This window comes from Mesoplodon bidens, assembly GCF_964165515.1.
Source record: "Mesoplodon bidens genome assembly, contig: HAP1_SCAFFOLD_179, whole genome shotgun sequence".
NCBI lineage: Eukaryota > Metazoa > Chordata > Mammalia > Artiodactyla > Ziphiidae > Mesoplodon > Mesoplodon bidens.
Window position 1 is genome coordinate 609,851 of NW_027671490.1, and position 17,370 is coordinate 627,220.

General features: G+C 41.0%; 1 protein-coding gene across 1 annotated transcript in view; it reads right to left on the minus strand.

Annotated features, from left to right (window-relative positions):
- The window catches only part of LOC308611297 (putative spermatogenesis-associated protein 31C2), a gene marked incomplete at its 3' end in the record, with an annotated part of 39,566 nt that extends 22,196 nt beyond the window's left edge, over positions 1-17,370 (minus strand). The window contains exons 1-3 of the mRNA XM_081260137.1: positions 16,318-17,370; positions 15,902-15,962; positions 14,145-15,673 (exon numbers count right to left, since the gene is read on the minus strand). Of these exons, the coding sequence (XP_081116263.1) occupies positions 14,145-15,543 (1,399 nt within the window). The 5' untranslated portion in view covers positions 15,544-15,673; positions 15,902-15,962; positions 16,318-17,370. The remainder of the gene's footprint in view (positions 1-14,144; positions 15,674-15,901; positions 15,963-16,317) is intronic.

A 17,370-nucleotide genomic window follows, 5' to 3' on the forward strand; every position in this document is an offset into this window, starting at 1 on the left:
CAAATGCAGGATATTGGAAATGCATTTGAAATTAAGAGGCCAGCAACTTAAAACAACTTTTCATATATATATATACACTCTGCTATATCAAAACCTCATGGGAAATGCAAACCAGAAATCGACAATAGATACACAAAGAAAAAGCAACCCAAATGCAACACTAAAGATGGTCATCAAACCACAAGGGAAGAGAACAAAAGAGGAAGGGAAGAAAAAAGAGCTACAAAAACAAACCCAAAACAATGAACAAAATGACAATAAGAACATACATATTGATAATTACATTAAAAGTAAATAGACTAAATGCTCCAACCAAAAGACATAGACTGGCTGAATAGATACAAAAGCAAGAACCATATATATGCTGCCTACTAGAAACTCACTTTAGATCTAGACACCCACACAGACTGAAAGTGAGAGGGTAAAAGAAAGGTATTCCATACAAATGGAAATCAAAGGAAAGCCAGAGTAGCAATAGTCATATCAGACAAAATAGACTCTAAAATAAAGACTGTAACAAGGACCAAGAAGGACACTGCATAATGATCAAGGAATCAATCCAAGAAGAAGATACAACAATTGTAAATATATATTCACCCAACATAGGAACGCCTCAATATATAAGGCAAATGCTAATAGCCATAAAAGGAGAAATTGACAGTAACACAGTAGTATTGGGGGATGTTAACACCCCACTTTCATCAATGGACAGATCATCCAGACAGAAAATCAATATGAAAACACAGGCCTTGAATGACACATTAGGCCAGAAGGACTTAATTGATATTTAGAGAGCATTCCATCTGAAAGCAGCAGAATACACACTCTCCTCAAGTGCACACGAAACATTCTCCAGGATAGATCACACGCTGGGCCACAAAGTGAGCCTTGGTCAATTTAAGAAAATTGAAATCATATGAAACACCTATTCCAAACACAATGCTATGAGATTAGAGATCAACTACAAGAAAAAAACTGTAAAAAACACAAATACATGGAGGCTAAACAATATGCTATAAGCAACCAATGTATCACTGAAGAAATCAAAACAAAAATTAAAAAATACCTACAAATGAAAACAAAAACATGAAGATCCAAAACCTATGGGATGCAGCAGAAGCATTTCTAAGAGGGAAGTTTATAGTGATAAAATCTTACCTCAGGAAACAAGAAAAATCTCAAATAAACAACCTAACCTTATACGTAAAGCAACTAGACAAAGGAGAACAAACAAAACCCAAATTTAGTAGAAAGAGAAATCATACAGATCAGAGCAGAAATAAATGAGAGAAAAAACAGTACGAAAGATCAATGAAACTAGAAGCTGGTTCTTTGAAAAGATAAACAAAATTGATAAACCATTAGCCAGCATCATCAAGAAAAAAATGGGGAGAGCTCAAAGCAATAAAATTGGAAATACAAAAGAGATTACAATGGACACCACAGATATACAAAAGCTCATAAGAGACTACTACAAGAAACTATATGCCTGTAAAATGCACAACCTAGAAGAAATGGACAATTTCTTAGAAAGGTACAACCTTCGAAGACTGAACCAGGAAGAAATAGAAAATATGAACAGACAAATCACAAGTCCTGAAATTGAAACTGTGATGAAGAAACTCCAACAGGGCATCCCTGGTGGCGCAGTTGTTAAGAAACCACCTGCCAAGGCAGGGGACACAGGTTCGAACCCTGGTCCAGGAAGATCCCACATGTCACAGAGCAACTAAGCCCGTGGGTCACAACTACTAAGCCTGCTCTCTAGAGCCCACGAACCACAGCTGCTGAGCCTGCATGCCACAACTACTGAAGCTCACGTGCCTAGATCCCATGCTCTGCAACAAGAGAAGCCACCACAATGAGTAGCCCATGCACCACAATGAAGAGTAGCCCCCGCTTGCCACAACTAAAAAAAGAAAGCCTACATACAGCAACAAACACCCAATGCAGCCAAAAATAAAATAAATAAATAAATTTATTTAAAAAAATTATTAAAATTTATTTTAAAAAAAAGAAACTCCCAACAAACAAAAGTCCAAGATCAGATGGCTTCACAGGTGAATTCTATCAAGCCTTTAGAGAACACTAAACACCTGTTCTTCTGAAACTATTCCATAAAATTTCAGAAGAAACATTCCCAAACTCATCCTATGAGGCCATAATCACCCTGATACCAAAACCAAACAAAGGTACTACAGAAAAAGAAAACATAAGTCAATATCACTGATGAGCATAGACTCAAAACTCATTTACAAAATACTAGCAAAGTGCATCAGACAACACATTAAAAGGCTCAGACACCATGATCAAGTGGGATTTACCCGAAGGAAGCAAGGATTTTTCAATCTCCACATATCAATCAGTGTGATACACCACATCAATGAATACAGTAAAGTCACAGAATACAAAATTAATACACAGAAATCTCTTTCATTCCTATACACTAAAAACAAAAGATCAGAAAGAGAAATTATGGAAGGAGTCCCATTTACCATCACATCAAAAAGAATAAATACCTATGAATAAATCTACCTAAGGAGACAAAAGACCTGTACTCTGAAAACTCTAAGATGCTGATGAAAGAAATCGAAAGTGACACAAACAGATGGAGAGATATACCACGTGCTTGGATTGGAAGAATCAATACTGTCAAAATGAGTATACTACTTAAGGTAATCTACAGATTCAATGCAATCCCTATTAAATTACCAGTGGAATTTTTTTTTTTTTAGATTTTTTTCATGTGGACCATTTTTAAAGTCTTTATTGAATTTGTTACAATATTGCTTCTGTTTTATGTTTCGGTTTTTGTTTTTTTGTGTGTTTTTTTGGTTGCATGGCATGTGGGATCCCAACTCCCTGACCAGGGATCGAACCTGCATCCTCCTCATTGGAAGGTGAAGTCCCAACCACCGGACCACCAGGGAAGCCCCCACCAATGGCATTTTTCACAGAACTAGAACAGAACATTTTAAAATGTGTATAGAAACACAAACCCCCAAATAGCCAAAGCATACTATGAAAGCAAAATGGAGCTGGAGGAATCAGGCTCACTGTCTTCAGACTATATTACAAAGCTACAGTAATCAGTATGGTACTTGCACAAAAACAGAAATATAGATCAACGGAACAGAATAGAAAGCCCAGAAATAAACCCACACAACTATGGTCAATTAATCTATGACAAAGGAGGCAGGAATATACAAAGGAGAAAAGACAGTCTCTTCTATAAGTGGTGCTGGGAAAACTGGACAGCTACATGTAAAAAAATGAAATTAGAACAATTTTCTAACATCACAGACAAAAATAAACTCAAAATGCATTAAAGACCTAAATGTAAGACTGGATATTATAAAACTCTTAGAGGAAAATCCAGGCAGAACACTCTTTCACAGCAGCAATATCTTTTTGGATCCACCTCCTAGAGGAAAGAAAACAAAAACTAAAATAAACAAATGGGACCTAATCAAACTTCAAAGCTTTTGCACAGCAAAGGAAACCATAAACAAAACAAAAAGACAACCTACAGAATGGGAGAAAATACTTGCAAATGATGAGACTGACAATGGAATAATCTCCAAAGTATACAAATAGCTCATGCAGCTCAATATCAAAAAAGCAAACAACCCAATCAAAAAAATGGACAGAAGATCTAAATAGACATTTCTCCAAAGAAGACATACTGATGGGCAAAAAGCACATGAAAATCTGCTCAACATCGCTAATTATTAGAGACATGCAAATCAAAACTACAATGAGGTATCACCTCACACCAGTCAGAGTAACCATCATCAAAAAGTCTACAAAGTGTAGACTACAAAAATGTTGGAGAGGGTGTGGAGAAAAGGAGTCCTCCTACACTGTTGGTGGGAATGTAAATTGGTGCAACCACTATGGAGAATATTATGGGATTCCTTAAAAAACTAAAAATAGAACTACCATATGATCCATCAATCCTACTCTTAGGCATGTATCTGGAGAAAATTATACTTCCAAAAGATACATGCACCCCAGTGTTCAGTGCAGCACTATTCACAATAACCAGGATATGAAAGCAATTTAAATGTCCATTGACAGATGGATGGATAAAGAAGATGTGGTACATATATACAATGGAATATTACTCAGCCATAAAAATGAGTGAAGTAATGCCATTTGCAGTAACATGAATTGACGTAGAGATTATCATACTAAGTGAAGTAACTCAGAGAAAGACAAATATCATATGATATCACTTATCTGTGGAATCTGAAAAAATGATACAAATGAACTTAATTACAAAAGAGAAACAAACTCACAGACTTAAAATACAAACTTATGGTTACTAAAGGGAAAAGGTATGGGGAGGGATAAATTAGGAGTTTGGATTCACATATACACACTACTATATATAAAATAGATAATCAACAAGACCCTACTGTATAGCAAAGGGAACTCTACTCAATATTCTGTAATAACCTATACGGCAAAAGAATCTGAAAATGAATGGATATATGTATATGTATCACTGAATCATTTTGCTGTACACCTGAAACTAATTCAACATTGTAAATCAACTATACTTCAATATAAAATAAAAATTAAATTAAAAAAAGAGATTAAAAAAAGAAGTGTCTTCCAATGCAAGGATCAGATCAAAGAACATGAATGGAATATTCCTACTGGGACGATTAGGAGGATAACACATCCTTGGTAGGTGCAGAGCCTGTTCACTTATCCTCTGACTTTCCTTGTTCCCTTTCTCCACTACATCCTATTAAGCAGATAAAAACTTTGAGAAAGCTGCCTCTTCCTTCACCAATGCCAAGAAGGACAAACTCAAAGAGCCATTTTCTGTCTGTCTTCCTCTGATGTTGCTTCTTCATGTTTGAGCTATTGGGAGGAGAGAGAGGCAATAAATTCTCTTAATAAAAGCAAAAAATAAAAATAAAAAACAAGCCTATATGGTCAATCATGATCCTTGCTATACTTATATAAATAAGACCAATTGTATTGAATCTAGACTTATTTTGCAAACAAATTTGTCTTAATTTGGCTATCTTTGATAGAAATGAGGGTGATTTTAGAGAGAAAAATTATCTTTCGATAGAAACCAAAATACGTATTGTGGATATTAGACTCTAGTGCTATTAATTTTCCTTGAAGTTTTGTTAATTACCTGAAAACTGGACTGTATCCTGAATTTTTCTAGTTTCCTCCACTACCTGACTACAACTCTCCAAACTAGTGTTTCTAAATTTTCTCCCACCCTTTTGACTTGGAACCATTGAAACTAAAACTGCCTTTTTTTCTGAAGTCCTGCATACTGAAGGTAGATATCTTAATATAAACTTCAGAGAAATCTCCACAGCAGCTCATGTTTAGACAGTCTTCTTCGTTCCTGTTGCTATATGGACAACTCAGAAAGCTTACCTGAACATCTGATGGACATTCAAACTACAAAAGATGCTTTAACCCTGACATTTAGAGATCTTCTCAACTGTCTACCCTCAGAACTCAAAAACTGATATGAAATTTGCCTCAATTATTAACCATTGTTTTTTTGTCTCCATAGCAATGCCTCTTTTTATTTTATTTATTTATTTATTTATTTATTTATTTAATCTTTTTGCGGTATGCGGGCCTCTCACTGCTGTGGCCTCTCCCGTTGCGGAGCACAGGCTCCGGACGCGCAGGCCCAGCGGCCATGGCTCACGGGCCCAGCCGCTCCGCGGCATATGGGATCCTCCCAGACCGGGGCACGAACCCGTATCCCCTGCATCGGCAGGCGGACTCTCAACCACTGCGCCACCAGGGAGGCCCACAATGCCTCCTTTTAAATACCTGATTGCTTGTACAGTAAGCTTAACTTCTACTTGGAAATACTGCTTTGGAAGAGAAAATTAAGGTAAAATGATCATATGGATGGACTCTAATCCAATATGACTTGTATCTTTATAAGGAGGGAATATTAGAACACAGACATGCACAGACTGAGGGGCAACAATGTGAGGACACAGCGAGAAGGTAGCCATCAAAGGAGAGAGACCTCAAAGAAACTAAACTTGATACTTTGATCTTGGACTTCTAGCCTCTAGAGCTATGAGAAAATATGTTTTTGTTGTTTAAGCCACCTAGTAGCCAGTGCGGTATTTTGTTATGGCAGCCCTAGCAAACAAATACAATCACTATTAGGGAAAAAAAAAAAAATCATGTGCTTTGTTATTCCAGTAGAATGATTTTAACACTGATTACTTCTTACCTTGAGATTATAAAAGACAGTGATAAACATTACTGTAGAGTATATATGAGTTGTGTCCTATGAAACAAAGGAAGTTAACAAACACCTCTCAGCTGTAGATGATGCCATGTGTTCATCTGATCAGCAAGAGGACATGAGTGGAAGGGAGAACCTTTTCTGCTTCAGACAAGCAACTTCCTGGGTTGCCCTGAGTATGACAAAGAGGGCCATTGCTTGGGGTCCAGGTCTCCAAGCAGTCACAACAGGCCTCAGGAACCCACAAGAAAATTGTGAAGGAAGAATATTACTAGCCAGGCCCATATGAATCTTTTCCTCCCATCACTGTTCTTTTGTGAAAAATTCTTCCAAATACACATTTTTGTCCCAAAATATCATGTTGGACGCTCGCTACTAGGAGCAAACTTTTCTAGCATCTCTGTTGGATGAATTTTCACACTTGCAAAATCACTCAGAAAAGAGTTCATCCTCCCAACACCTCCCCTGCACCAGTGTCCCCCTAAACAGCATCTGACCACAATATGAAGGAACTTACCTCCCAGGTAAACAGGTGCTTGAATGTGATTTGATTATCTCTGCATCCTCTCCCTGGTCTCCCTGTGAAATCTAGTCACCTCTTTGCATTAAAGCATTTCTGTGGGAAGCCCTGTAAGGTGCTGGCTATTCTCAATTCTGTCCTGCTGGTTTCTCTGAAGTGCCCAGAAGCTGTCCTCTCCACACACAAACTGTTCTGACAAACTTCATTTGAATGATTTGGATTTTAATTCTCAATTTGCTTCTGTTCCTAAGCCTTAAGGCTTTTTTTTTTTTTTTAACCAATTCAGAAAAAAGCATCATTAAAAAAAAGACAAGGTTGGGCTTCCCTGGTGTCGCAGTGGTTGAGAGTCTGCCTGCCGATGCAGGGGACACGGGTTCGTGCCCCGGTCCGGGAAGATCCCACATGCCGTGGAGCGGCTGGACCCGTGAGCCATGACCGCTGAGCTGGCGTGTCCGGAGCCTGTGCTCTGCAACGGGAGAGGCCACAACAGTGAGAGGCCAGCGTACCAAAAAAAAAAAAAAAAAAAAAAAAAAAGACAAGGCTACTCGCAGATCTAACATACTAAGCTTTAACTTAGTATGTTCTTAGGACTGATGTTTTCCAAGGAACAAACTTTCTTGTTTCCTGTGCAATAATAAAGGTTTGTTATAAAAGTTAAGTACAAAAAGTGAGAAAAAATAAAAATAGTGGTATCTTCACAGTTGAGTTCTTAACATATTTTCTGATACATGTAAAAAGAGAAAAATTGGCAAAATGAGTATCAACATTTTTAAAAATAAGAATTAAGCCTAAATCCCTGGATTTACCAATTTTATAAAATAAGAAAGTAACATTTTATAAAATACAATTTTATGAAATATGATTTTATAAAATTTGTTTAGCTAAGTAACAAATGATTTGCCCACAAAACAGATTTAGCTGGTGGAGTCCAGGGGGCACATTCTACAAAATAAATTTATTGACACTGTAAAGGGTTACTAGCATAAAATTGTGGTGGGAATAAAAAGGGCAGTGACCTTCGTCCTGAAGTTTAGGAGTGATCCCTGAATTGAGAGATATCTGAGTTGAAGTGGTCACTGGAAACAAATGGTAGAGACAAATCACAGAGAGCAGACTGTATCAATTCCAGCTTCTGGACTCAGAGAAGGAAGGAAGAGCTTCAGATTTCATTGCAGAGAATGAGGCTGAGAAACTTTAAAATCAGATGCTTTTTCCCAGATCCAGGGCGCCAGCTAATGCACAAAAATGCTTAAAGCCACATAGGTATGTCACCTTTATTTCCTAGAGAAGATGTTAGCATTTTCTAAATCCTCATCTACCGTGCCTGGCATGCATTATTTTATAGCTTTCTGGAAGTTTCATCAGCACCACTGGTATATCTGTAGTACGATGTGTCTGTGGAGAGTAGAGAATGCAGGTCCGGGCTGGGGGCAACGGACTTTTCTAGCTACCACAGTGAGTGGTGCCCCTGCAAACCTGAGTAAGGAAGACAACTTGCCTTTGGGTGGGTAGTGTTACAATCTGCATGTCTAGGGGCACAAATGTAAAGACTGACCCTGTTCTGGGAATGATTATGATTCTGACTGACCTCAAAGGGGTAATTATGAAACCCCTGTATCATCAGGATCTGGATGTTCCCTACTTTTTCCATGGTGTGATCATGACAGAAAGTGTGGCTGTAGATATCTGGGAACATTTCCAGAAATGTCCTCCTGTAGGAGTTAATTATAAAGTAAATGTGTATAAAAGAGAAAATAATATTGAAACCTATCAAGGGGAGGAGATCTTAAGGGTTAATATTGTAGATGGACTACTTTGGAAACAATCTTTTTCCCTTGGAGTATTAAGAAGTCATCGCATAATTGCCATCTCTCCACATTTTGTTCTAGAGTGCCTGGTTTCTTGATATCAGTGTGAGACCTGTTTTAAATAAAAATCTATTTGTAAAAATCCAGATCTGTAATATGTTCTAAATATCATTGTAGTGTCTTTTAACTCTAGATTAAAAATCACTTCATTTTCAACAAAATATTTTGATGTAAACATCAAATGTTTTGAAAACAAAGGGGATCTGTTTTTGTTGTTTTCTCTTTGATCTAATTTTTGTATCCATTTTGTCTGGGCATATTAAATGGTAAAAATATTTATAAGATTTGCACTAGGTGAATCTTCTTAAAAAGAAAATACGGAAGGCCACAGAGTCTGGGAATATTAAAATCTTTTTAATAGATTGATCCCCCTTGATTTCTTATTCTGGAGTAAAGGTACAAGTTTTTCCATGAAAATTAGACACACAAATCATCTGACACAATGTACGACAGATGGAAAATGGTTGATGGGAATTTTGCTTTAATGCACATTGTTCATTGTAATTTTGCCCAGCTTAATGAACTGTGAATTAATAATGAGGAGCAACACATTCAACGTATTATAGTAATAAAGTGCTTTTATGGACATTTTTCATGTTTCCAGACTTCCTTGGCCACCCTGAACAACTTTAACTCAAAGGATTAAAAAATAATCGCTTATTTAACTGTGTTAAAATAGTCAACTTTGAAAAGGATATTTTCCTGTATGAACTTTTTCCTAATTGACCCCATTTGGTTCTGATCAGTAAACTTACCTGAGTAAGCTGCACTATTGAAAAAAAAGTGATCTGATAGAGTCTTAGGTGACATACGGGACCAGAGTCCATTGCTTTCTGATTCAACGACATAAAGGAGTAAAGGGAAAAATTAATAATTATACATTGTTTAATTAGGAGAATAGAAAAACTAAATTTCTTGTAGAAATAAGCCCAAAGAGTCCTCGTGTCAGCCCTGTTCCTCTTAAAAGACCGTGACGCTGTAATACCAATGGATAATCTGGGAGACAACCAGCTGTCATTAAGATAGATTTTACCAAGGCAAGGGCAATAGGTTGCTTATTAGCAGTGAGAAATCAGTAGTCTTTTAGAAGTGTACCCTTTGGAAAGTGTGAGATATATAATAAATGAAAGCCTTTCATTATTCATTGTTATAAGCCAGATGTAGATTAAATGTACACTACCTTCAATTCAGATATTAAGATATCCTTCCCTCAGTAATTTTATGAGGTAACATGTAGAATGTCAACCATAGGCTAAGTCATATATTTTATAATCTTTCAAAAATTTTTTAAGCAATGTGTTAACCCTATAATGAATATAAAATGGATCCTAACTGCATGTCTTAGAAAATGTGCATTTCATAGAATTATTTAAGAATGAATCCTTAATAGCCCATCTTTTTAAGTATGTTAGCTGAACGTTATGATTGTGTGATATCATTTTAGGGCATTACCACATTTTAAGAAATAAAATAATATTCAGAAGCATAATTTTGCCAGAATGTAAAATTTAAAAGCAGAAATTTGACTTGTGAAAAATCCTCACATGATTATTGGCCTGTTAAAAAATAAAGCAAACCTCACAAACCTAATGCAAGCTATTATGTGCAAAATAATGTGCTAGTTACACAGCCCTCTGGGAAGTGAATGTGAGTCCGGATGCTTCTTTCTTGGTTTATTTCATTCCTAGAGTACCTTTGTTGCAGTTTTTTCTTATGTTCCCAAAGGAAACAAGTAAGCCATCTCAAGTTTAAGCTTTGTCCTCAATAAAGTAAAAAATGTGCCAGATACCATTTGACTGGATGATAACTAAAACTGGACAAATATTTTCTCTCACTGGAGACAGACAGTGTTTTAGTTGTGCTTAATATTTGTGATTCTCCTAAAAAAAGGGTACAAATGAAAACTTATGGTTACCAGGAGATAAGGGGGGAAGGATAAATTGGGAGATTGGGATTGACATATACACACGACTATATACAAAATAGATAATAATAACCTACTGTATAGCACGGGGAGCTCTACTCAATACTCTGTAATGGCCTCTATGGGAAAAGAATCTTTTAAAAAAGTGGACATATGTATATGTATAACTGGCTCTCTTTGCTGTACACCTGAAACTAACACAAATTTGTAACTCAACTATACTCCACTAAAAATCTTTTAAAATAAAAAAATAGAGTACTACATGCATTTCTAAGAAATAAACATTATTTTCTTCATTCTTCTAAAATAAATAAAAATAAAATAATGTAATATGTGATTTTCAAGCTAATGAACACCTAAGAATGAAATTTGAAAATCTACATTTGGAATGTATAATTCCTTTGTTCAGAGGCAGTGACATTACAAAAGAACAAAACTTCTCAAACATTTCCCCATTTAGAGTAATGCTGACAGTGAGTGTCTGGTGGATCTCAGAGGGGCACAACTGATAATATATTTATCATGCTGCCAGTTTGCTAAGTGGTTTCATATTCACTAAGAAAGACTTGTCAATGGATACTGAAGAATAGATGTGAGGTCTCTGTGAGGTCTTTGTGCCAAGTCTCTGTGTGTTGTCTCTGGGTGAGATCTCTGTGTGAAGTCTCTGTATGCGGTCCCTTTGGAAGGTATCTCTGGGAAATCTGTTAAATCTGGGCTAGATTTCTGTCTGAGGGTCTGTGAAGCAACATGAGGTCCCTGTGTGAGGTGTCGGTATGTGATCTCTGAGAAAGGTGTTTGCGTGAGAAGTCTCTCTTGGGAGGTGTGTCTGTGAAGTCTTTGTGTATTGTCTCTGGGTCTCTCCATTTCTTTTTTTCTTTTGGTCTCTCAATTTCTTGTCTTACTGTACCTTATGGAAGACGGAGCAGCAAGAGAAGGGCAAAGGGACTTGCTGCTTTCTGTTTTCTTGCTGTTCCATCAGCATCACCTGTCTGTGGCACCCTCCCAGCAGGAGCCAGGGGGGTCCAAGTCCAGCTTCCCCATATTCCCAGAACTCACTTCTGGGTGCCCCTGAGAGCACCCAGCAGCAGCCAGGCTCAGGTCCCAGCCCTGTCATCTCTTTCCTCTGGGTACCGACCCCTCCCACAAGTCCTGGCTCCACTCTCACTGCTCTGCCTATTCTGGAGGCTGCCTTGGGAATTGGGGCCCAGAGGTAGGGCCTGGCTCCAGGGAGAAACCAGGGGTGTGAGCAGTCCTGTGCTCACTCTGCCCCCTCCACCCCAGGTCACAGCAATTCCACGTGTTGAGGGGCCTGACAGGGATGGGGGATGGGGTCCATTTCTGTTGTCATCTGGATCAGGGGCATCAGCTAGAACAGAAATCTCCACAATGAGAAAGACACCACCTGGAGCTGTGTCCACCATGAGCCTTGCACATGGCAGGAAGCACCAAATCACTCTAGAGAAATTCTTCCTCGTCTCCCTGCTTTTCCATATGGATGGGGGTCAGGAGACAAGAAAAGCTGTGCCAGAAGCAGATCAGTGGAACACCCCTGGATTGCACCCTGCCCCATCCACTTTGCACAGGTCACCTCCACACCACCACAAATCCTGTCTGATTGCTTCTTCACCTGCCAGGCTCTGGGGTGATCAAGGACTGGGAGACAGGCAAGGCTTACTACACAATCACAGGCCAGTCCCCACCTCTCCCCTGGAGCAGTCCTTGGGCCATGTGTTTATGTGAAGGTCACCAGACTAGGAGTCACATCCCAAGTTCCCTAGTCCTGGCTTTTACACCTATTGTTAACTTATCCTTCCTAAAAGTCAAGAGGTGAGGATGTGTAAGCTTATTAAATATAGTATTAAGAGATTAACCTTCCCTGATTTGCTTTACTTCTATAAGTTTGACCTTCTGTTTTGACCTAAAGGTGGTTTCTCTAGGTCTGTGATCTTAGAGTTGGAATAGGGTAGAGACCCTGGGGTGGGGCCATGATGAGCTACTGGACCCTTAACTTTTCCTCCCCTTTAGGCCTTTAGATGGTGCTTGTATGTCAGGGGGCTGCTCTTTCACAACTGCACATTTATGGGAATCTGGTACCACTTTGCCTCCTTCCTTCGATCCAGGGATTTTTCTACACCTACATCCCACCCTAAATTCACAGTGTTTGACCATCAGATAGTTACTACCCACAGTCACACCCCTATTCCATTCATCCAAAACTCCTTCTCTGGGGTTAACATAGAGTGGAAGGTAGGTGACCCATGAACATAGCCATTCATTTATATGGGACTGGACTCAACACAGCCCTCAGCAGCCTCCCTGATACTCCCCCCACCTACACACACAGAGCTGGAAATGCCATCCTTGTTGCTGCTCTAAAGTCTAGGAAAAACAGAGGTGGGGGAGGGTGATGCTGTACATTTTATTATGCCTAAGCTAAAAGGGGTTCATAGGGCATATCTCAATCCCAGCCTTCATCAGAGAGAGAAGGAACTCTTAAGAGCAGATGTTGTATATTCCCTACCAAGAGATCCAGGGGCAAGATTTCTCCTGTTTCTGAACTCAGAGCCCATACTCTATTCCCCCCAAACTTCCATCCACTTGGCTCTGACACTTCCTGGAGCCTGAATTGCAATGTCCGGCCCTATCGTGTAAACCTATCCACTACAGTTGCATAAAGTTCAAAGTAGCATAGAAGAAGGAGAAAGACTGGTTGAACCAGGTCCTTGGGTGTGGGTTTCATAGGTTTTTCCCATCTCATTGTTAGAGTAATTTTGGTTTGTGTAATGACAGTATCATAAGGTGCAATGAAGGGACACGAGACAAGGACCAAGCTTGTGCTGCTACTGTCCACCTCCCTCCATGCCCCTCCCTTCTAGAAGACAAAGTGCACAGCACAGACAGCAGCCATTACACTATGTTTTTATTAGAAAAAAAATATGTATATATATATATATATATATATGTATTGGGGAACATTAAATATCTTGGATGTGCTAATGAGAAAATCATTTTCTCTACATGGACTGAATTTTTACTTGGAGATATGTTTTCCTACTAAAGGGAAGACTAAAGAAGGATTTTACTGTCGACCAGGCAAGACACCTCCCCAAAGATGACAATGCCTTGGACAGTGTTGATGGCGGGCTGGGGCACCTGGACTCTTTGGCCCATACTGGCAGGTACTAACTGGAAACAAACTCTTCTTGGGGGGCAAGGATGGGAGGCACCTTAGGCCCAGCTGCTCATCGTCGAACCTTACACTTTTCAAACTATGTTGGTGTTTGACTTCCCTTTCCCTGATAGAACAACTCTGGCCCTTGGAGGTGGCTTTATGACCACAGGCTGTAGAACCCATCATTCTCCCTTGCTCTGGGTAGGAGGTAAGCCTATGGTAGCAGAAGCACCCACATACTGGGACTTGGAATTCCAGTTTGTGTTCATTTAACTTTGTGGCATGAAGTCCATGGTGAATTGCTCTTTTTTCTTCTGGGATCTGTCCAACAGCTCTCATGCGTGCCTGACCCTCAGCAGTCTCACTCTTCAAGGTTGATCTGCTTTTGACTGATCCGTGACTCTGGGCAGTGGCTGATATGGGCTTTTTTTTTTTTGGCAGAGCATCTCGACCATTGACTTTTTTCTTGGGGAAAATCCACTTTAAAAATAGCCTCATCCTTTTTCTGAAGAGGCTTTCTGTAGGGTTATGTTTCTTCTCTGGCATGAGCTGGAGACATCTGCTCCCAATAGAGTCTGTTATTCCCCTGACCTGGGCAGGGCGGCTCATACTTCCAGCTTGAGAGGTCCCTAATTCTTTAAACCTTTCTTCATGCTCTCCTGGTTTATGCCTCCTACAGTCCTCTCTTTTGTAAGTAGGGGCAATCATCTTGCTCTGGCTCTTCCATGAGTCTTGGAGTTTTGAAGTTTTGGGCTCCTGCTGCCCTAGGTGGCTCCTTTGGGCTTCCATAAGGCCACTTGGCTCCTGGGAAGCTAACCTGTCTCTGGTGGGGACTCTCTGGGGATGGCACTGAGGCACCTGAGAAGCCAAGTTGTCTGCAGCAAGGAACCTGTGTTTGGGAAAGTCCTGAAGCTGGTTGTCTGACTGTACCTTTACTTTGGAGTTAAACTCACTAGCAACCTCCATGTTAAGGCATGGCTCACCTGGATGTTGGAAAACAGACAGTCTAGGTAGTAGGAAACTTCTACTGGCCCCTGGCACCTCTAAACTCCTCATATGTACATTTGTGGTTTGGGATTTTGTCAACACTTTGGTTTCCAAGATAACACTAGACTGTGGTTGAAGAGCAGGAGACTCCTTGGCCTCCACAGCCTCCCTGGCCTCTTCACCTCTCAAAGATGGGGATCCTAAGTTCACCTCCATCACTGTTACCCTATGGCAGGGGTCTCGTGAGGCCTGACCACCACTCTCCTCTCTTGGCTCATTCCTGACCATTGCTGAAATTGGACCTGGCTCTAGGCTGTCCCTCTTGACCCCTTCCACACTCTCACTCTTCCAGGTTCTGCCCACAAGGCTGAGTGTGAGGGACTGAGAAGGTGGCCTGTCCTCCTGTCCAGTCAGAGAAGCCTTTGAGGGTCCATGGTAGTCAGCAGATGGAATCGCTCCCAGGGCACTCTGGATTTCCTTACACACAGCTGAGGGGGCAAGGAGAGGCCTCTTCACGGTAGGAACTGACTCTTCTGTTATCACCTTCTCTCCTGAATGAGCCTGAGGAGGTTTCTCCAGGAACTCAGCACACTTGACTTTTGAGTGGGACCCAGATACACAGGTGGCTGAAGGGGAAGTGGCAAACTGTAGAATGGTGGAGGGTTGGAACTTTTTCGACTTAAAGAGATTTATGGGCTTGAGGACCTTGAGGGGTCGGGTCCACCTGTGCTTTACCCAAAACCTTTTAATATGTGCTTCCAGTACCTCTCGAGTGTCTGGATCAGGGAAGGAAACCCTACAGGAGGTGTTCATGCAGGGTTCCCAACCCTTCAAGCAGTATCTTCCACAGGCTCCAGCAGGCACTGCTTTGCACGTCTCACCAGGAGGGTCTGGACATGAGAGCTGATGAAAGTTGCCCTTGCCAGGAAGCCTCCCCAGGCAGCTGTAGGAGAGCAGATGGGGCCAGGATGGCTGGACAGGACAGGCAGGGGTGGGCACCTGCAGCCCAAGAACCCTCCTCTGCCCCCACACTGACTTCATAATGCCCCTGCTCTCCTTCACCCTAGGGCTTTAGCCACGCCCTCCCATGGCTCCCCCTTCCAGGGCTGGGGTCACATTAGAGGCTCGGGGAGGAAGGACGACCCAGGAGAGAAGGGGAAAGATTCTTTACCTTTGCAGAAGTGAAACCAGGTCCTGAGTCCCCTCCAGTTCTTCCAGGCAATCTCTGAAAGCTGGAAATCAGGAGACTGGGTCATGGTGGTGAAGGCAGAGGCCTAAGAGCCTTTCAGGAGGCTGAGTGCAATGGCCCTTTAAGGGAAATCTTTGGAGGATTAGACTCTGGAGCCCAAGTATCAGTGTCCAAGGCCACATGTCCCTGACAGTGATGGTAAGTCTCACTTGAAAAGGGTTTGTCCTTTGCAAAGTGCTTCCACGTTCATTAGGCTCTGTTAATTAGGCTCAGGCTCTGTTTCCTGAGGAATAAGCTCTGCCACTGGCATTCTCAGAGACCGTGAAGCTGGGGCCTCAGGACTAGGAGAGATGGAAGCTAACTCTTGGGTCACGCAGGGCTGAATGGCAAAGGCTTACCTTTCAAAGATCCACTTTTCTTCCTACTCCTGCTCCTCCCCTTCAGCTTTACTTGATGCTGAGAGATAAGAAAAAGTGAGGGGCTAACACCCAACTCTCACTGTCCTCTATCTAGGCAAGCTGTGTTCATGAACAACATGACTTTCTACATTTAACTAAAACTCTGTTGGTTTTTTTCCCCTTTTACTTATTTTTAAAGTGGATAACAATCTTTTCAGTTTTTCTTCTTTGAAGAGTGCAAAGAAGGTTTTTTTTTTTTTTTTTTTTTTTTTTTTGGGCAGGGGGGTATTCGGGCCTCTCACTGTTGTGGCCTCTCCCATTGTGGAGCACAGGCTCCGGACGCACAGGCCCAGCAGCCATGGCTCACAGGCCCAGCCACTCCGTGGCACGTGGGATCATCGCGGACCGGGACACGAACCTGCGTCCCCTGCATTGGCAGGGGGACTCTCAACCACTGCACCACCAGGGAAGCCCAAGAAGGATTTTTTAAGTTTTAATCACCATAGATTTCTTCTGTCACTGTTCCTCTGATCAAGAAACACACACATTCTCAGACCTAAATGCCCACGTGAGCTTTGTCAGATAGGATTCTGCTTCCCAAGGCCAGACCTCTAGTCCAGCCTCTTCTCTCAGGCTCTCAGGGGCTCAGCCCCAACACAGAGGAAGGTCTCACTTGAGACACCCGCTGTGGGAAGGTGGCTGGTGAACCAGGGCTCAGGGGTCAGCCTTCCTGCAGAGATTGAACTCTTCGTAATCCAGTCCTTAACCATTAGTCACTGCATTTGGGACTTGCCCTGGAGCCCTCTACCATACCTGAACTCCTGGTCTAAGATCTTAGGCTAGAAATCCTCATGCCCACTCTAACCCCTCTCTGGCCTGGCTTTTCCCTAGAAGGATGATGTTCTATACTTTTCTGAGAGTTCCCATCTCAGGAGTCTCTCTACGTGGTTTAGAAAAGTGGAAATAAGAATAAGAAAAAAAGAGAGAATCTCTGCTGGGATTAAGCCAAAGGTTTCTTACCTTCCTGATGTTTCTATGTTTCCTAGGTGGTGC